At 43.8% G+C, this 20,638-nt stretch overlaps 3 protein-coding genes and 1 pseudogene across 4 annotated transcripts; all 4 read left to right on the top strand.

Moving 5' to 3' along the window:
• The first annotated feature begins 3,055 nt into the window (after positions 1 to 3,055).
• Positions 3,056 to 6,147, top strand: LOC133885658 (SNF1-related protein kinase regulatory subunit beta-1-like). 2 transcript variants are annotated; one of them, XM_062325396.1, is made up of 4 exons: positions 3,056 to 3,497; positions 5,003 to 5,184; positions 5,288 to 5,447; positions 5,606 to 6,147. In XM_062325396.1, exons 1-4 carry the CDS (start codon positions 3,321 to 3,323, stop codon positions 5,921 to 5,923), a joined length of 837 nt encoding a protein of 278 aa, XP_062181380.1. In that variant the 5' UTR covers positions 3,056 to 3,320; the 3' UTR covers positions 5,924 to 6,147. The 2 variants fall into 2 exon arrangements, with proteins under 2 accessions (XP_062181380.1, XP_062181379.1); XM_062325395.1 differs by having other exon boundaries at positions 3,059 to 3,497; positions 5,285 to 5,447.
• Positions 6,148 to 7,653: 1,506 nt separating this feature from the next.
• Positions 7,654 to 8,878, top strand: LOC133885538 (uncharacterized). Its single transcript, XM_062325266.1, has 2 exons — positions 7,654 to 8,462; positions 8,565 to 8,878. Exons 1-2 carry the CDS (start codon positions 7,790 to 7,792, stop codon positions 8,645 to 8,647), a joined length of 756 nt encoding a protein of 251 aa, XP_062181250.1. The 5' UTR covers positions 7,654 to 7,789; the 3' UTR covers positions 8,648 to 8,878.
• A 3,412-nt stretch (positions 8,879 to 12,290) lies between these two features.
• LOC133884558 (calmodulin-2) lies at positions 12,291 to 14,905 on the top strand. The gene is made up of 2 exons (XM_062324012.1): positions 12,291 to 12,475; positions 14,262 to 14,905. The coding sequence occupies exons 1-2, from the start codon at positions 12,400 to 12,402 to the stop codon at positions 14,633 to 14,635; spliced, it is 450 nt and encodes a 149-aa protein (XP_062179996.1). The 5' UTR covers positions 12,291 to 12,399; the 3' UTR covers positions 14,636 to 14,905.
• A 1,256-nt stretch (positions 14,906 to 16,161) lies between these two features.
• Positions 16,162 to 17,210, top strand: LOC133884133 (probable calcium-binding protein CML9; annotated as a pseudogene).
• Positions 17,211 to 20,638: the final 3,428 nt, after the last annotated feature.

Genomic DNA, 20,638 nt, shown 5'->3' with positions numbered 1-20,638 from the left:
ATCGCAGGGCCGGCCATCTTTCTTATCCCCATCAAACAAGGCTTGGCATCGTTACCTTGTCTTCTTTCTGAGCAGCCGAGCACCTGTTCATAGCCGTGTTACCTGACACCTTGTATTTTTTTTTCTTTTACGGAATTTTGTATTTTACGTGTTTATTTTTTACCAAATTAGACATTCAAATTCAAATCAAATTATGGCACATGTGTCCGTGTTAAACAAACACCGGTTCATAGTTACAGGGTCATTGTCGCAAAGCATGAGGTTGGCTGATCTTACCGTAGCTCTGATCTCTAGAACTAGGATTGGGCACATTGGTACCGAACTGAACAAACTGAACCGAACCATTCAATTTGATCGAAATGAAGCCCTTTTTTTTTCTGGATTTATAAAATTGTATATATAGAAAACTCTAAAGAAAGAAAAAGAGACTCATATCGTGATTTTCAAATCTTTTCTGCTTTATAGGTTTTTAGTTTTTGACTAGTTACATAGAAACTCTAGCTTTTTAATGTTCAGTATTATCAGTATTACCGACTAAAAACCAAAACATACGAAGAGTTATTACCCACGTGGCCACTTGCCACATCCCACGTGGCCACACACGCATGTCTTTTGACCTTGTGTCTTGCTGGTTTATAGGTGTTGCTTGTTGGGCTGTTGGCTTAAGTCTGCTTCATACGTCAAGTCCCTCTATTTGTTGCTTTGCTGGTGCTGGCCTGTCTAGCTATGCCCTACTAGGTTGATGCAGACCTGTAGTGATGCTGAGTGCTGAGTGTTAGTCACTGTCCGCTAGCGTTGAGCCGCTGAGTGCTGCAGCCTATTGGTGTTGTTGTGCTCATCAGCAGACAAGCCACAATAGTCAACATTCAACACTGACAAATGGTAATCAACAACAATATTATATTTCATATTGGGTCTTCTCAATTCACGTTAATTTTGGTATGAATAATATTTATCCACATTGAACCAAAATAATTTGGTATTTACCGATCTCAAACCATATTTCTATAAACACCACATTAACAAAATAATAATGCCATATTATACCAAAATAATGAACGCACCGAACTGAAATAACCGAGCGCACCGAACTGAAATAACCGAGCGCACCGAACAAACAGCCCTATATGGAACGATGCAACCTGCAAGCACAGACCGGGCACCACACAGCCACGCGCCGCAGAAGATCGCAGCGGAAAGGCAGAGTGGATAAGCGAGCCCCCCCCCCCCCCCCGGTTTCCGACAGCTGATCCATTCGTTCACTGCGGCTGCTACTCATTTTTTTTTAAATTGAAATCGGATTTTTGCTGGACAGGGGCCCTGTTTCTTGGCAGGGAATGTCCATTCTACCCTTGCTTTTCTCTGTGGGCCTGCGTTGTACTTCCTTTGCCCTTGAAGTTTCCATCATATGGTTTTTTCCCTAAGTGGCTAGAGATACTGCTAATAAAAAATGATTTTTTATCCGAGGGGAAAGAGTTTCATTCATGTTATATATCCCTATTTTATATTCTCTCCCTAACAACTGAAAATTGTAACAAAAGATATCTGTAAATTTTATCCTCTTTTTAATCTTCCACCGTAACCTCCTTTGACAAGCCGGAGCCTACGACACCGGACACTATCCTCTCTTCACTGGAGATGACAACAAGACCCAAACTTTCAAAAGCTGCATCAGCCAGCGACACAAATGCACCTCCAGCCACATCTAGGATGTTGAACAATCATCGGCAGCCACTCCGCTAAACACCGTAAGGGACTTCAGGCCGATGCCACCAACCACCACCTTGTTGGAGACGGAGGCCCGACAATCATTCCCGCCACTGATGAACACAACTTCGATGGCCTAGCCACCAAAGGGATGGGGAAACCCTCCCCAACACAACTTCAAACCTGTAACAACAACCACATACACTCAACCACGTCCCTAGAAAGATCAACGCAACCGCCAATCTCACCGGAGACAAGCAAAAGGAACAAAATTCACACGGGCGTCACACATACGATGATTTCCACGGCAATCAGCTCGCCAACCACCGTTCCAAGGGAACAAGAGATGATGATTTGGAACCATCAAGTTTGATCACTGATTTGTGTACGTTGTTCCTCCCATGTTATAACTAGACTTGTAACATGTTTTGCTATCGCTTATTGTAACTGACTTGTATGTTGGTTCTTTTGGTATACACGATGATGATGCTCGGCAATTGCTCCTTTCTTTTAGTATACACGATGACGCTACTTGTCAATTGCCCCTTTCTTTTGGTATACACGATGACGCTACTTGCCAATTGTCTAATATGTCGAGTAATATCTTATTCTTTTCAGTTGATAAATACGAGAGGTAATCATGGGACCTATCTAAATTCAACGTCTAATCTCCATAGACATTCTCAACTTCCGTTATTCATTTCGAAAGGTATTGCCCTAGTTAACGTCGACCTAACTTCAATACCTCAACCGATCACAATTTTCATAGAACCCTATTCGCTTGAAACTCACATTGCTTTTACAAGTATCCTCTTTTCCAGCCGCGTAGAGAAAATCAAATTATACGAGCAAGAAGTGCTCCAAGTATTTCGTATCATAGTTAGGAAATTTGATCGCGGTAAGTATCATAATCCTTTTTTAAGAACCGAGCCCCTTTGTCCAGAACCTACATTAAAAACTAAATCGGAGGTGTATGACACCCAGAAATCGAATCCGATAGGCATGGTGTAGCCACATTGTAACTTTACCATCGCATTCCGTATGGTTTGCATGTATCATAATCCTATTCCTTGAGAAAGCTATCAAAATACTTTCTACAAAAATCTCAGCATATATAAATCCCAAATGTTAACTTCTAGACCCCTGCCCCAAACCAACGTCAGCAAGAGTAGAACTAATCCAAGACCAGGGGCACTCCGGTAATTACTCCAAGGTCCATTCATGCACGGACGCGTCTGGGCGGCAGAGATGGCCCGACTAGCCAGATCTAACGGCCGAGAAACAAATGACGGAAACAATTCCTTAAACACCCGTGAGACGGCGTGCGGGTCACGTGCGTCGCCATCATATATTTCGCCCCCCTCCGCCTCCGTCCAAGCAGCCGGTTGCTGCGCGCGCCATTTCTGGCTACTCCGAGCGCCGGTGGTTCGCCGGCGTAAATTGACCCAAACTAACGTGGAATTCTCGAAGGCGGTAGCTTCCTGCTCGTCCGCTTACTTGCTGATTTCGCCTTAAATCTTGCTTAGTGGCGGTGGAAGTACTACTCGAGGGCTTGATTAGTGGAGGTGGGAGAGGGTGTTGCTCTGCAGGCCTGTGGCGGTGGCGATCCGGCCATGGGGAACGCGAGCGCCAAGGAGGGAGAGAACGGCGACATGGGGGCGTCACCGGAGCTGGCGGCTCCCAACGGCGGCGCCGGAAGCAGCTCGGCGGATGCCGCCGCTGCGCGGCCGCTGTCGGACGCCGTGATGCTGGAGCAGCCTCCGCCCGTGCCCTACCTCTTCGCGCCGCAGGTGATGATTTATTACCCGAAAGGGAAAGGGAAAATAGAGAGAAACCCTTGCCTCCTTTGCTGGGGTTCGTGTGAATTGTGCGTGATTACTGCTCCGTTCAATCGGTGGTCGATTATTCCTTGCTCCTGCTTCGTGATTAAGTTTAGTTTGGCCCGCTGCGGAGTTGCTTCTTGTTCGTTGTGAAAAAAGTTTGGATGCTTTTTATGCTTGGATCAGTCATAGATAGGTCCAACATGGTGTTTAAAGCTTAAACTTTTTCTCTTTTTTAGGAGAACTACGAGGGGGGACTGGGGAGAGTTTCCCCGCAAAGTTAACTTTGCGGATGCTAATTAAGTTTGTTTCAACTGTAGCAGCAATGCGTAGCACAAACTGTAACTTACAAATCTGTAGCTAAACTGCAACTTCTAGATCTTTCTGATGTTCTCAAATACTAGTGGATTCTTGTTCATGATGTTCTTGTTCATGATATGGCTAGAGCTTGCCAGTGCACCACACCCGAAAGAAAAGTTATTTTAAAAAAGAACTTGGCAGTGCAAGTTGTGCAACTAAAAGCTTGGGTAAAGACGAGTTGATGGATTTGAGGGTACATCCTGATCTTGTTTTGAGGGCATGTGGTTTCGTTGAAAACATATGTGCGCTAAGAGTTGGCCAGTTCAATGTACATGGTAGAACAGATTCCTTACTCTTTGTTCTTGGATAGTCCCCATTGAAGGAAAATAATGTTAGAAATGCGATTCGCGATTAGAACAGTTCTTGGAAAGAATCTTGTCATTGAACACAACTGCAGTACTTTATTCAGTGGATCAGCCCTTAAATGTAACCACTAATTTGACATGCAATGGCACATTGGAGTATTTGACTACAGTCAGTTGATTATCCCTTCACCTGCCATTTACATGAAAGACAAATGTGCCTCTTGGAGCATGTAGGCTAGTACTTCTAGTAGGATAAGTTTTTGAGTTAGGTATTTGCTTATATTGCTATTGTAGATGTGTCATAAAGCAGAGGTTATTATTAAACATGAACACCAGATTTGAGGCACCGTGTTCTAAAAAGAAAAGATTTGATCTGGCAACAGTGCATAGTCCTAACAATTGTGCAGTCAGACATTTTCCGTCCCTTGTGTTTTTAGTAACTTTGAAGCCATCTTATCACGAACCAGTGGGCATAGACATAACCATACAGTCTTTACATGGTTAACCATTTGACTTTCTTCTCGCCAATTCCATTTAAACCTTTGAAAGTTATGCACATTGTTAACCCTTTCCTTTTCTCAATAGCATTATTACACGTTTCAGATCCTGTAATATTGGGAGATATATGCATGGACTCATGCTTCAGATTGCTCTGAAATCTGCGTATCATGACAAGTTGGAATATATTACCTCTAACTAAGCATATTTCGTCACAGGATGTTTGCTTAACTTATTTTTATCTAGTACAAGTCACATTTATTGGCATTATTGCCGGTCCTGCTTCCATTGACAGGTAATTGCACCTTGCAGGTTCCAGTGACTCCATTGCAGAGACCTACTGAATTTTCTCCTGTTTTTAACCATTCACCGACAAATGGCTCAGACGAACCCACCAACACCCCCCAGGAGAAGGGGATTCCAACTTTGATTACATGGAGTCAGGGAGGAAATGAGGTGTTTCTGGAAGGATCGTGGGATAACTGGACATCAAGGTATATGCTTTCCCTAAGTCAGAAGTTGCATCTTCAAAAAGCATTTTCTGTTTATCCCAGTTTCAGAAGTAAATATGTTAACACGGTGTGTTAATCTCAGGAGGGCATTAGAAAGGTCTGGCAAAGATCACACCATCTTGTTGGTTCTGCCATCCGGAGTATATCATTACCGGATCATCGTGGACGGGGAACTGAGATACGTCCCTGAACTACCTCATGTAGCTGATGAGAGAGGACTAGTGGCCAACCTCCTCGATGTCCATGTCAGTAAGGATGATATATTTCTGTTTGAGCATTCAAACTTGTGAAAATCTAAATAGCAAATCCAAACAAATTACTGGGGTATTTGCTCTATGCCGTCAAAAAGGTGTTCCAGAATGCTGGTTCTCGTGTCATCTGAAGACATCTTTGTTTTGAACAGGATTATGTTCCAGAAAGTCTCGACAGCGTAGCAGAATTTGAGGCGCCTCCATCACCCGAGCACAGTTATGACCTGCAATATCCGGGAGATGAGGAATTTGCCAAGGAGCCGCCCACCCTCCCGCCCCAGCTTCTCATGTCTGTCCTTGGTGATACCAATAACACTGATGAGCACACTCCAAAACCACAGCACGTCGTCCTCAACCATCTGTTAATCGAGAAAGGGTGGGGATCGCGGTCGCTGCTCGCCCTCGGAGTCACTCACCGGTTTGAGTCCAAATATGTGAGCTTTGTGCTCTACAAACCGCTGAGGAGGTGACAATGCTGTGAATGGTGACTAGGGGTGACTAAGGAGGTGACTACTGATGGAAGTGAATAAGGGGGTGTAGCTGACATTGTATTGTAGTAGTGTACAGAAGGGAAATGCAGGAGCCCCTAGCTATCCTTTTTTTTTCTTTTCCTTCTGAAAGTAATAAACTGGTTCTTGTTGCCTGAGCTCTATGAGAAAATGAAACAAGAGAGTTGGAAACTTTCCTCCGTGCATTCGTCATGTAAATGCTTAAATTTGTGTGATCTGAAAGTACTCATGCATGGAATTGTGCAAATGTTTGGTCTTGTTCTGTGATGTGGAAATGCTGAAAGAAAGCAAATGGTGAGACAAGCAACTCAGTTGTTTCATACGGATAAAGTTGATGTGTCCATTTGCTGGAGACGTAGATAACCAGGACAAGGAAAGGAAATGATCGATGTTTGTGATGTTGATGCTCACCATACAAGGACGATAACGTTGTGGAATCACAAGCTACCTGTTTTTGTCAAAAAGGCTAAACAGCGACAATGAGATGTGAGACAGAGAAGTGTAATCCCAGCTGATCTTCTGAAACCAAGACAGACTAAGAGCTGCTTGTCGGGAGCAGTGGATCTTTTCCGTTATGGTAGCAATTCATTCAGAAAATAATGAAATAAAATTTTATTAGCAAATAGTTTTTGAAAAAAACAATATTTTCAGGTTTCTTCCAGGCTCCGGGCCTAGCTTTGTTGGACCGGGCTGGGTCTGGCCCTTGCTTTCAACGCCCGTGGAGGCCCGAACCAACGTGACACATCAGTGACTAATACACACCATGTAGATGTGCAACACGATACGTACGTACATGTTTTGACTCAATAGGAGAAGTCTAAAACCCAACCTGCTTCGTACAAGGCGAAGCAAAAGTGTCCAGGATAATCCAAGAAAACAGTCATATCTCATTACAGCAAACTTTCAAATTTACATAACGACGGCAACATTTTTTAGCATCAGGCTCTCGATTTCAGAAATGCCGGACTCTTGTAAGCTACACCTACAATGTCCAAACTTGACAATATAACCTATTTGTCCAGAAATTTATTTGGCGGTTCAGGACTCCGGAGTCCCATGCATTATTCAGTGTAGTTGTGATGAACACAAAACGTTACCATGTATATCTTCTATGCAGAAAAAATGGTACTAATTTTACGTTCTTAAGATCAACAGGACTGTAGGCTGGTTTCAATTTCCTTCCGTACAGGTAGAAGAAACTATGGATAGAACATCAAACTCGTTAATTCTTTGAAGCCAAACTAATCGGAAGCAGTAGTAAAGGATAAGAGTCCAATCTTATTACAGCAAACTTCAAATTATACACATCGCTGCCAACAGCGTTTCAGATATAGTCATATAGAGCACCAGGCTCTCAATTTGAGAAATGTCGGACTCTTGCAAGCAACCATGTCTGAACTTGAAAGCAGCATCTACTTGTAAAAGAAATAAATTTTGGCGGTTCAGGATTAACTCAAAACAGAAAGTACCCTTACTTCGTCTGGACTGAACCATGAATATCTGTCCAATTTACCTGGATAAAAAAGGTGCAGATTTTACGTTCTTGAGTTCAGCAGGACTCCATGCACGCTTCACCGTTTCTTGTCGTACAGACAAAAGAAACTAGAGACAGAGCCTCGTACTCCTTGGACTCGTTAATCCTTTGAACGCAGATTAATCAGAAGCAGCAGTAAAGGATAGAAGTATAATCTGATTGCAGAATGTTTGAATTCTTTATCTCGAAGCCATCAGCACTATAAATTGAGAACCAACCCACGTCGCCCTCCACAGAAATCAGCCAAAGCGCCATAGCTTCCTAGCTCCAAACCACCAATTCCAACGTAGGAGATGGCGTCGTCCAAGTTCTTGGCCCTCTTCCTCGCCTTCGCCCTGGCGGCGGCGACGCTGCAGCCCTCGGGAGCGACGAGGGTCCAAGGATTCGAGCCCGCGGCCGCAAACCAAGAAGCAGGAGGAGGAGCCGAGCCATGGTCCAATGGCGCCCCAGCAGGCGGAGACGCGCAGCGTCCATCGACACCGCCCGGCTTACCGGGCGTTCCGCCGGTGCCCGGCCTCCTCGGCATAATCCTCCCGTTCTTGTTTCCGCCAATCGCCGGCCTCCCCGGCTTGTTACCACAAATCCCCGGCCTCCCCAGCTTGTTTCCACCAATTCCCGGTCTCCCCAGCCTGTTCCCGCCACTGCCGGGCTCTCCACCTCGGCAAGGCGGCGTACAGGGAGGCAGCTCGTCGCCTCCGCCGCCACAGCCGACGGAGTGCATGACGCCGCTGGTTGGCATGATGCCGTGCATGGACTACCTCACCAACATCACCGTGCTGACGCCCCCGGGCGAGTGCTGCGACGGCTTCAAGTCGATCGTCAGCGACGCGCCCATCTGCCTCTGCCACGGCATGAACGGCGGCATGAACCAGTTCATGCCCAAGCCCATCGACCCCGTCCGCATGGCCATCCTCCCGCTCGCGTGCGGCACCATGCTGCCATTGCAAACGCTCTTCATGTGCAACTGTAAGCTACAACTTTCTCATGCATATATCTTGCATTACTTCCACAGATTTTATTCTTGCAAGGGGATTAATCAACTTGTTTTATTGTTTATCTTGTTGACAGCGCAATCAGTGCCGCCGCTCATGCTTCCTACCCCGGCAGAGCCGCCGGCGACGCCTGATGCACCTCCGGCGGTGTCGCCGTAGTATCAATCGATTGATGGTTTCATCAAGATTAGATATTGATCCACATAGTCCAAGTCGATGTCTTCTTAGGATTAAGATGGTTTTTTTGGAGAATCTGTTTAAGATGGTATTAAGGATAGTTTAGGAAGTCAAATGTGAGTACAGAGTCGAGTGCTACTTATAAGTACAGCCATGTAATAATTCCATGGATGATGCAATAGTTGATGGAGTATATAATGCCAAACAAATGAAGGTTTGCCTTAATGTTTGTTACATCCGTTTGGATTGTATATCCTTCCGTGCTTTTTTTTCCTCTGATGTTCTTTGTTCGTAGATGTATTTCACCTTAAGATTATTGTTTTCTATCTCGTCGAACCAGTAGCGGTAATGCCAGGCAGGCTCGTTGCAAGCTTATGATTATTGTGTTACTCTGAAAATTATTCAGTCATGCCGGCGATGCTACTCGTGCAGTTCAACTATGCAATCATAGTGCAGCGTTTTCAGAAGCCTTAAAAAATATTCTCGACTTCTCAACTTCATCTGGATCTTGAATGTAATAGTTAGGTACTCATATATTTACTTACATTATTATTAATATAAGTCAAAGGATTTTTCTCTAAAAAGACTGAGGAGTGTTCATCTAAACAAACAAAAAAAGCTAGGTAGTGTTTGACCAACGACCGCTTGTCTTCATCGTTGTGTAGACATGGGTGACGGGACACAGCGATCGTCCAAGCTTAGCTCACTTCATGCTTGACTTGTAAGTCGCTCCTTACAACCCTTATCTTATTTGTTTCTATCAAGGATTATAAAATATAATTTATATATTGTAAAAAACTAAGGTCCCGTTTGGTAGAGCTCTGAGAGCTGATTCCGCGCTCCCAGCGTTGCCAAACGGGCTGGTTGGGGAGTGATTTCGTGTGGGATTCACTTCCCGTTTTGTATAGCGAGGTGGGATATGAAAAAACTAGTTTCTACCTGAATCCTGACTGATTCTCCTCGATTTCAACACAATATTCTCTCAGGAATCACTTCCATCACTAACATACCAAACGATTTTACAAACAGAATCACTTCCACCACAAAATCACTCACACTCCACTTCTACCATAAAATTACTCTCACTACAGAATCAGAGCTCTACCAAATAACTCCTAAATTTAAAAATTGAATTATGCAATACAGTCTTTAGGTTACAAGGATCTAACAGTCTATCATTTGTTTCAGTTTTTATAATCTAGCTTATTTATTTTAGATGGTTAGATTGTTATAATCCGGAGATTGGATTATATAATCCAGTTTTTACAATACAACTTGTTTATTTTAATTTATAAATTATTATCATAATCTGTAATCTATAAGCATAAAACAAATATGCCATTAAGATGCCGCATCACACCATAAAAATCTGAAAGGAAAACCACGAACATTTTGCGCTCCAGGAACGGATGATAATCCGGAGAAAATAAAAGGCATGGAGCTGACAAGTGCCGGAGCATGTAGTGCCGTCGTGTAAGGCCAGTTTTGAAAATTCGCAAGGCGTACCGGTATTCATGCTACGCTACACAATATATGAACATTTACCATGATTAGTGAATGCTATAAATTTCTATGCAGAGAGCGCAACGTCAAGCTAAATAAATATAGGTCGAAACCAGTATCATTTAAAAGGCATTATAGTAACTTTGGAAGTAGTCGACTTTAAAGAAAGAACAAAAGAAAATGACATAACAAAAAAGGTAGACGCCTTTTTCTATACTTCAGCCGGCTTAGAGCATCTCTAAGAGACACCCTATTTTACTCTCTGTAGTTAAATTTAGAGATTTTAGTTAAAAACACCCCCAAACAACTCTCCAAATAGGATCTATATTTTTATCAATCCTCTAAACACATTTCCATCCTAGTTAGAGATAGAAAACCCCTCTCATATTCCCAATCTTATTGGGCTCACGTGGATTACTCGTGGGTGCGACGGACACGGTTCTCCCACTCCGTCGTCTACTCCAACTCCAGCAAGGAGCATTTTCGACGCGTTCATTGAGCATTCCAAACGCGACGTGTGGCAGGCAAGCTAAAAGATCGTGCAAAAAGCCAGCAGAGGCACGAGTGTATAGCTGTAGCGAGTAGTGCGCGGCTCTGACCGCCTCCGTGATCATGTCTGCCTATCGTGCCCACGCTTGCATGCTTGCTAGTCAGAACAGTCACCGGTTCCGATCGCTGCATAGTGCCGTCAACTTGATGTTCCTCAAAAACTTGCACGAGGCAAGGGGAGCCGGAGCCTAGATTGGTCTCTACGTAGCTCCGCCGCTGGTGCTGGGCAAGTTGAAACAAAGGAACAGAGATGATAAGTGTGGTCCATCCGTCGGTGACACAATAGAGGACATACAAGAAATAGAGTATTGAGAGCCTATTGAAGATGAAGAAGATTTAGTGAGAAAATATTATCTTATATAAAAATATAGAGAATAAGTTTTAAAGATTCTTTTCAAGATGCTTTTAAAAAATTAGAACATCAATGCTAAAACAGTTGCTTGACAGTTTCTTTCTTTTTAAAATATGTTGTGCCTTTATACACGTTTGATGTCAGTCATCACTCTGTTACCCAAATCTTCTCTCATAAAGCCAATCACTAGTAGCCTAATAGCTCCCCCACCTGGTCGACCAGGGCCACTCTTTGGCCCATAGTTTCGTCACTCGCCGCTCTTCGCATCTTCTGGTTAATCCTATATCGACATTGCCAATAGAAACCCACCCAAATTTGGACGAATTCTAGAGAAAAATCAGTACACCTGTAATTCAGTAATCTGGTCACAATGTCAAGGTCAAGGTTTGTTTGGTAGAGCTGTTGGGTGAGCTCAAAGAGCCGTTCTCTAAGTAAAATTAGCATGAGCTTTATCAAATAATAGTTTTTAGTTTTTAATTTATAGAGTGAAATCAGTGAGAGTGATTTCTGGAAAAGAACTAGATATTGAGAGTAAAAAAGTAGTTTCCTTTAATTCACCTCCAACACAGGAATCACTCTCTCCGTAAAATTTACCCTAAATAATCATTTTTCAGCTACAAAACTACTTTTCTTAGAGAATCACTCCCTCCAAAAAAAATTACTTCCTCCATTTACAACTAATTGACAACTTTGACTTTATAAATAATAGACAACTTCCATTTTTAAACATTTATAAGGATATGATGTTATAAAAGTACTTTTAATAACATATCAAGTGATATTTATGTTATATAAACATTTGGAAAAATAGGATTAGTCAAAATGTTAGTAGTAAAAATTAAAATTATCAAGCATTTGTAAAGGGAGGAAGTAGATCAGGCCCTATGAAGCACAGGTTGGAACCTGGAATCGTTGATTGCCGAAATCCACAAAGAAACGAAGAAGAACAAAAATAGGCAGGAAAAACCAAGGGAACCAGATAAAAAATAGAAGAAAATTATATGAGATCGGATCTCATATAAAAATCTCCATCTTCATATAATATATATCCTCTACTTCTTTCACATATATTCTATCAAACTATTAAATTCAAACCGAACAGCGTGAATCAAAATCTTATAAACACCTTTCTGCAGGGATCTCATATAATTTTATTCCTACAAACTACAAAAACCGCTGTTCCAGCAATCCGCAGACCGCACCGCTGCCTATAAAACCGGCACACGGACCGGCCGCCTCGTTCCCCATCCGCACAGGCCAACGAGTGAGACGAGCACGAGCGCCCCCCTCCTCGTCGTCGTCGCGTACCCTAGCCGCAGCAACCCCTCCCATGGCGGACCAGCTCACGGACGAGCAAATCGCGGAGTTCAAGGAGGCCTTCAGCCTCTTCGACAAGGATGGCGACGGTACCCACCTCCTCCCCTCGCCCCGTTAGGTTCCCCGATTTCTCGCGGCCGGATCTGGATCGAGCTCGCAGCCGCCCGATCCGGCCGAATTCTAGTGTTTTGGTCGGAGCCGTTGCGGGTAGAGGGTTCCAGATCCGGTCGGCCTCGTGCTGTGGTGCCTAGGGTTTGGTGGTCCGTGAGGTAATTCGGTGGTATTTTGGGCGTGGGCACGGTGTCTGCGTGCAGCGATTTGATGCGTCTCGTTATTTGGTCGCTTGCACCAATTAGTTGTTCGTGATGCAGGATTCTGCACTTAAGGCGGGATAACAGCGAAAACGATGAGTCTCGCTGTGTGATCTAACTTTGATTTTGCGTTGCTCTCGATTGGGAAACGATTTGGGGATCGGGAATTGGCCGCCTTTTGGAATTAGGGTTTGGAATTCGAATGTGTTGTGGAACATTCATGCAGAATGGATAATGGGCGAAGGATGATCCGTGCATCAAATTTTGTGAGTCACGTTATTAGTGGGGTGTGAACATATGGCTGCATAATCTGTGCTTCAAGAACCGGAGATGTCTTGGGGAATGGATTGAAGTTGGAATTAGATCACTGAGGCTGTTTGATTTTGAAGAAAGGGCGTGTATTCGACCATAGGTTGAGCTGTGCCTAGAATTAAAGGTGTGAATCTGGTTGTGGTATAGTAGTATCATGTCAAGGAGTAATCATTTTGGTTTAGGGAAAAAAATTGTGTTGTAGATGTTTTTTACTCTGTGAATTAGGTTCTTCTTTGTATAACGTCAATACTGAAAACACTTTTGTGATGATAGTGTAGTAGTATGTTTGGTCAATGTTAGCCTACAAGTTGGACAGAAAGCGTTTATTGTGTAGTCTTAGACCAGTACGTAGTTGTGGAGCACTCTTTCCCAGGCAGTTCCCATTGCAGCTCATTTCTAAAATCCCTTTACTGTTCTGTTGAATGGTTACTTTTACTTTCATGCTAGAGAGGTTATATTTTTTCTGCAGGTCTTTAGATGCAAGCTGAACCGCTATACGATTTGTGTCATACAGAGTATACATGATGATTCTTGAGATAGATTTGTTTTGGAATACATACATTTGAGTCATTGATACCCAGCAAGAATAGTATTTTATTGAACTGGCAGGATACCGGCTAGGTGACTATTAAAGTATTATATCAAGGCACTGCATTCATGTGTTCATGTTGCCTTTTCTGCCTGTAGGTGGTTTATGCTTTATGGCATATTATTATTCCCAATATTCATAATATTATGTGAAATGGATCCCATAAATTGACTGCTTGTATTCAATATGTTGATGACCAACAACATTGACATTTTGCGAAAGCGACTAGCATTTATTTTTTCCCCCTGTCATTTACTTGTTCTACATATTACATTTATCTTTCTCTTGTGGTCCAATCCTGTGCTTGTTTAGGCGACTTTTCCTTCAAGCAATTTTTGTTTACAAATTTAGCTTGCTATTGTAAGTTCTTGTAGTTTGATAGGTGAATGGAAGTGGTTAACGTGCTGACCTGTTCCTTTGGCGGCTGAAAGTAATCTTGTGGTATTATGATGTGCCCTGTGTTGTCAGGACCATAATGGTTATATAGTCTCAAAAATGTGTATTGTATGAGCTGATAACAGTCTTAATAACCATATTACTTGATTTGGCCTTTCAACAACCCACCTATATTGACAGGCTGTTTTAATTTTATAAACTCTGGACGAGAAGACTGTTTTTCTAATATTACTCTCATGATAAGTATCGATTCTCTTTTCCTCTCAGGTTGCATCACTACAAAGGAGCTTGGGACCGTGATGCGATCCCTTGGCCAGAACCCTACTGAGGCAGAGCTGCAGGACATGATCAACGAGGTTGATGCTGATGGCAATGGGACCATTGACTTCCCGGAGTTCCTGAACCTGATGGCAAGGAAGATGAAGGATACTGACTCTGAGGAGGAGCTCAAGGAAGCCTTCCGCGTCTTCGACAAGGACCAAAATGGTTTCATCTCAGCTGCTGAGCTCCGCCATGTCATGACCAACCTCGGGGAGAAGCTGACTGACGAGGAAGTCGACGAGATGATCCGTGAGGCTGATGTGGACGGCGATGGCCAGATCAACTACGAGGAGTTTGTCAAGGTCATGATGGCCAAGTGAGGAGTGGTCCCATGAAATAAGTTTCTCTGAAGCGAACTGAATTATCAGGCATACACGTTGTGCTTTGTCATGTTCCTTGAGTACCTATTATGCAGGTGGTACTGTTCAGTAGTGATCGATCGGGTTAGGTGGTGTAGTCTTGGGAAGCGACATCAGATACCTGGTTTCTTTTGATTGTGATGTTATCTTGCAATGCACCTGTTGGAGCTTTTAGGATTTGTCAAGTTCATATTTTCCAGGGTTTTGGATCTTTTGTGCAAATATTATCTTCATCTCCTGTGCAATCTGCTTTGCTTTGTTAGTTTCTGCTGGCTTGTCAGTTTAGCACAAGTGTATGTTATATCCAGTGAATGCAGTTTAGGTTGGCTAGACTTCTGGCGTATCCTTAACCTGGACATGTCTGGAATATGAGAATTTCGGCCGGTGAGTTCTTGAAGATTCATACTGATTCCTGTGGGACTCGTGTAAATTCGTGCGTTTCAAACAAGATGCAAGTGCTGCAGCTGCAATGTATGCGTAGTTTGTCCAAATACAGATGTATAGATTCTAGGCACATGCAGAAGGTGGTCATGACAGTGGATCCGTCGCATTGCCGTGATCTTGAGTTCCTCACACATCCACGCTAATGATTCCTGAACGAATCATGAACAGCTCGAACCGAACCGATTAGGCATGGTGCCAGGCTGTTGAACGAATCAAGCTTGCCCAGGCTCAGGAGTAGATGAGAATAGGTAGTGTTGAGTCTGTTTGTCAGATCTTCCTGACTAATTTTTAGAGTGGAATTAAGAGAAGTTTTGTCAAAAGACAGTTTTTAGTTTTTATAGTAATTTCGTGGAAGTAATTATTTAAAATAAATTAGATATTGAGAGTTGGAAAACTATTTTTTCTTAATTCATTTTTCCACCGAACCATTTTCTTTATAAAGTTTACCTTAGAGGATCAATTTTAATCACATATTCAATTCTCGTAGAGAATTTAGATCAGAGTCTCCTCATAGTCCTCTCATGATTCACCCTTTCCCTCTCTTTCAGCTTCTCTAGTTCTCCTACCAAGAAAAAAGAACTTCTGTTTGGTCGATTCCTTTTGATACTGCCATGTCAGCTGTTGGATCTCGGAATTGCAAATTGTGATGGTTGGGTGAGGATCACGGAGGAGGCATGGGCCAGTCTTTACACCCAGATTGGATCATATCATACCGCAGGTGGATGAAATGTCACTTTACGATATTCAAGTACTACTTTGATCACTAGGTGCCCCCACTGATTTGTTCCCTCTCCATTTTCCATCGTTCAACCTGTCTCGTTGCGTTGCTCCGATCATAGGCCCATTGATTTATTAGTTTCTGACCAAGAAATGGTGGCTCGCCTCTGCCAATAGGAGAGGGCGAGGAAAGTTCTCTGGTTCTCTTTTGACCTGTCAAAGTAGAATCCTTCGCAGAGAGCAGCCGGTGGCCGAAACAGTGAAACACATTTTTGCTGAGGTCGAGATCTGAGTCTTAGCGCACCATTTAAGTGCCGCACGAGAATATGGCCTTCTCGGTTTTTTTTCTTTCTGTTTTGCGCTGGGCAGATTCCACTGAAGATAGCTAAATGGACGGTTCGGTTCGATACGACACAGATTCATTGAGGCACGAATTATTTAGCCCCATTAGCTAAACGGGTCGTACTGTGTCAGCTCATGTGTCTCGATTCCAGCACAGGTACGATCCATTTAAAATCGGGCTGTATCGTGCCGGCCCGCGGCACGGTAGGCTTGATGACTTTTTTTACTCGTCAACCTGTTAGCCTGTGGAAAATTAAAAAAATCACAAAAACTTGCATTCATTTGAAATTGAACACCCGACCTTCTACTTAGGAATCAAACACACTACTATTACATCACATATATTATATGATGTTAGATCTAAATAAATTATATAAAACACTAAAAAAAATATGAACAGTTAAATGAGTCGTACTGTGCTGACCTGTCGTGCCGCAGCTCCGGTCTAGACACGAACCAAATCATCGTGCCGTGCCGGTTTGATCCGTTAATCATCGTGCCGTACCGTGACTAGATCGTGGCAACAATATGGTGCTTTGGACCGACCCATATTATTCGATCCATTTACACATCTTTAGATTCCACACCCCGGCTTTGCCGCTGGCTGCTGATGCTTTGTACTCTAGCACGTCGAACTTTCCTATTTTATAATATAATAGGCGATTCTTCTATCAATTACGTTGAACGTCAACGAGGCCGAGGCGCGCCGCTTCCTCGAGGACGCGGGCGTCTCCGGCGGCATCATGGACCTCGCGGCGTTCCTGGCCGTCGCGGCGCGCAAGATGGGCGCCGGGCAGTCGGAGGAGCGCCTGGCGGAGTGCTTAGACGACGCGCGGAGCAGCTGCGGCAGCAGGTGATGGTGAGCCACGGCGACCGGCTGACGGAGGAGGCCGACGCGATGGTCCGCGAGGTGGACCCGCGCGGCGAGGGTCGCATCGTGTACATGGAGTACGTCAAGGTGCTGACGAAGAACAAGTGATCTCCGCTGGTCCGTCACCGCCAGTTCTGGTTGCGCACGACGGGGTCTCTCTGTTCTGGATCATGTACGCTCCGATCGTAGCAGCGTTCCTGAATTCTGATAGGCCAGTTTACAATGCAGTGGCTGCTACTTTCTTCTGGTTTAGTTCGTGCCAAACAAGAGAATGCCACGATTGAATTTTTTTATTTTTATATTTCGAAAATTAAAAAATGTAAAAATAGACATCCGTTTCAAAAAAAAAACTACAAAAATATGTTACGGGCAACAATCACAAGCCCTTCCACCTGACGACAAATTAAAAAAAAAATTACAATATTTCAATGTTTTTAAAATTCAAAATATTATTAAAATAGTCATAAAATATTGTGAAAAATGTATGGCGTAGAGGATGTAATCTAGCTCTCCAAAAAATTTCAACTCAAACAATTACTTTTACAATGAAAAACAAAAATGATAAATTTTATTGTACACAGTCTCACAGACTATATACAATGAATTTTTTTTCTTATTTTATAAATAACCCATATGAAATCGTTACCTTTCTAAGTTTGGGGTAATCCAACTACAAAATACATACCAATTTTATCCCACTTCCAAGTAAAGAATCTCGCTGGTCTTTGGTGCTTTGCCTTACCCTTTGACATGTATCACAATGAGTGACAAATACTGCTATGTCAACCTTCATTCTTGTCCACTAGTAATAGATCCTCAGATCTGTGAACATCTTGGTACATCTGGGATGAATAGAATAGGAGGAGTTGTGGGCTTCATCCATAATTAACTCCCTAAGATTTTCGTGATCCGACACACATAACCGATCCTTGTAACATACTGTTCCTTGCTGATCTATTCTGAATCCTGGTGCTTTATCTAATCCGAGATTCTTTTTTACTTCTAGAATCCCTCCATCTTCTGACTGAGCCTCACAGATTCTATCCTCCAGTGTTGGATGTACCATTAGAGTGTGAACTTGTCCTTTTGTTATATGCAGATTCAGATGTTACATTTTAGCAAGAAGTTCTGGCTTTAACTCCTGCACTAGTAGGTCATGGCTGTAAACTTTCCTGCTCAAAGCGTCAGCCACAATATTAGCCTTGCCTGAGTGATATTGGATACTTAGGTTGTAATCTTTTATCAATTCTAATCACATTCGTTGCCTCAGATTCAACTTAGACTAAGTGAAAATATACTTCAGGCTCTTGTGATATGTATAGATCTCGTACTTATTTCCCAGAAGATAGTGCCTACATATCTTACGTGCAAGTACAACTGCTGCTAACTCCAGGTCATGAGTTGGGTACTTTTCTTCATGTGACATCAGTTGTCTAGATGCATAAGTCACAACCTTTCCATCTTGCATCAGGACACAACCTAAACCCTTGTGTGAGGCATCACAATAGACCACAAAGTCCTTCTGGATATCTGGCAATTTCAATACTGGTGTTGTAGTCAGTCTCTTCTTGAGTTCTTGGAAGCTCTTTTTGCAGGCTTCATCCCATTCAAACTTGGCATCTTCCTAGAGAAACTTTGTAATTGGCTTAGCTATCTTTGAAAACCCTTGAATAAACTTGCGGTAGTTACCCGCCAATCCAAGGAAGCTTCTCATTTATGAGATATTGATTGGTTGAATCGAGTCAACTACTGCCTCAACTTTTGAAGGGTCCACTAATATCCCTTCCGTTGTTAGAACATATCCAAAAAAAGCCACTTCTTGAAGCCAGAACTCACACTTGCTAAATTTGGCTTAGAGCTGATGTACTCTTAGCCTTTCCATAACCACTCTCAAATATTGTTCTTGCTCTTCTGCACTCCTTGAGTAGACAAGAATATCATCAATGAACACTATCACATCATGGTCTCCTTTTGCCTTGATGAAGCTGCCCAACTTGTCCCATTTGCTAAACACCTCCATGCTTACATCACCCCGGCCAGTCGGTTTGCCCTGTACATCATCGGTCTGACGCACGCTTGTGAAGCAGTCTGACACGCCTGCACGCCCGTCCCATAGCGTTTAATGCTACGGGATGGGGCATGGCACCTCTGCGTTGGTCATGACCTGTCCGCTAGGGAGGACTGCATAGGAAGGAAAAACACTTGAGTGATAAACATTTAATGAGAATGGACTGGTTTGGTGACCCTGGTTTGGGAAAAATCCTCTGCCAATCAGTATTAGCTGGTGTAGGCCCTAAGAATGGGGGACCTCCTGTTCTATACACCGACAGTAGCCCCCAAACTCACCCACGAATGTGGTGGTCTAAGAGGTTTGCTATGTGGTCACAGGTAAGGCTGAACGTAAAGCTCGCAGCTCACAAGCTAGCTTAGCTCATAACTAGCTTGAGTCGATTCGGCTCGGTTCGGTTGTAAAATCTAACGAGTTGAGCCAATTTTTTAGCTCGTTTAGTTTAACGAGCTGGCTCGAGCCAGCTCGCGAGCTGGTCACGAGCTAGCCCAAGTCACGTCTCCAACAGGTATCCCTCTCCTCTACCCTGGACAAACCAAATTAAGTCCTTATCCTCTCACCCGGTGTCTGCTCCATCTCTCTGGTTTCCAGCTCAGCTGAACACAGAGCACAAGCTCCTCACTGCAAAGTGTGCTACCATAAAATCCGGCGCTACCGATCCAAAATCCGCCCCAACTAAGCCCCAAAAAGAGCGGAGGAAGGTTGCACAGGGTCTTCCCTGCCGATTCCCACGAGAAACCCCATCTTCCCTGATCAAACCGAGCTCTCAAGCGTCATCTTCCCCACCTCTGGGTAGCCTGATCCGGTCGCACGTTGATCCACCACATCAGTGTGTCTCCCGGCCATCCAAGGGCACGATGAGATTCCTGGGAACCTCCTCAAAATTTTGCATGTCCTAGTTCATCTTTGGCCCCTCGCCGGCATGGCTCTCTGTGGGAGCCAAGCGCCGCCGCACCATGGCTCTCACCGCCAGCCATGCTCCGGCTAGGCCCTCCGGCCAGCTATGCCTCAAGTGGATTAACCTCTTCCTTCTCCTCCTCGACATGAGCGGGCCAGCTCCCCCAAGCACGCAAGAATTACAAGATGGGCTTCGATTGGTTCTGGTTCTTAAGAGCTAGCTTTGATTTCAATTCTTCATGCTTGAAGCTTGAGCTGTTTCGATTGGGTTTTGATTATTCTTGGTTCGTGTTGCTTTTGTAAATCGCTAAGAATTGCTAGGCAGTGGTGGGAAAGATCAACACCTTCTTGCTTTGGGCACTCTTCCTAGTGCTGCAGACGGCCATCAAGATTGTCGACAGCCTCCTGGCCACAGTCGCACCAGCCGAGCTCCAGGAGGACCAGCAGGAAGAACCAGCGGCGGTGGCGCTGCTAAGGTATAGCTCGTGAGCTAAACGAGATGGCTCGAGCTAGTAACAAGTCAAGCTGAGCTGTACATTTAGCTTGCTTCCTTAATGAGTTGAACTGAGCTAGAAATTTAGCTTGTTTCCTTAACGAGCCGAGCCGAGTTACCTCGTTATGTTAA

This window comes from Phragmites australis, chromosome 11 (assembly GCF_958298935.1).
Source record: "Phragmites australis chromosome 11, lpPhrAust1.1, whole genome shotgun sequence".
Taxonomy (NCBI): Eukaryota; Viridiplantae; Streptophyta; class Magnoliopsida; order Poales; family Poaceae; genus Phragmites; species Phragmites australis.
Note: the sequence above shows the minus strand (reverse complement) of the source record. Positions and strands in the feature narration are given on the sequence as shown.

Excerpts from the sequence above, each read along its gene's own strand:
- LOC133885658 (XM_062325395.1), top strand. The coding sequence starts at position 3,321 with ATGGGGAACGCGAGCGCCAAGGAGGGAGAGAACGGCGACATGGGGGCG. Across the intron at positions 5,185-5,284 it reads TGGGATAACTGGACATCAAG|GAGGGCATTAGAAAGGTCTG; the intron begins GTATATGCTTTC and ends TGTTAATCTCAG. Across the intron at positions 5,448-5,605 it reads CCAACCTCCTCGATGTCCAT|GATTATGTTCCAGAAAGTCT; the intron begins GTCAGTAAGGAT and ends TGTTTTGAACAG.
- LOC133885538 (XM_062325266.1), top strand. The coding sequence starts at position 7,790 with ATGGCGTCGTCCAAGTTCTTGGCCCTCTTCCTCGCCTTCGCCCTGGCG. Across the intron at positions 8,463-8,564 it reads AACGCTCTTCATGTGCAACT|CGCAATCAGTGCCGCCGCTC; the intron begins GTAAGCTACAAC and ends TCTTGTTGACAG.
- LOC133884558 (XM_062324012.1), top strand. The coding sequence starts at position 12,400 with ATGGCGGACCAGCTCACGGACGAGCAAATCGCGGAGTTCAAGGAGGCC. Across the intron at positions 12,476-14,261 it reads CTTCGACAAGGATGGCGACG|GTTGCATCACTACAAAGGAG; the intron begins GTACCCACCTCC and ends TTTTCCTCTCAG.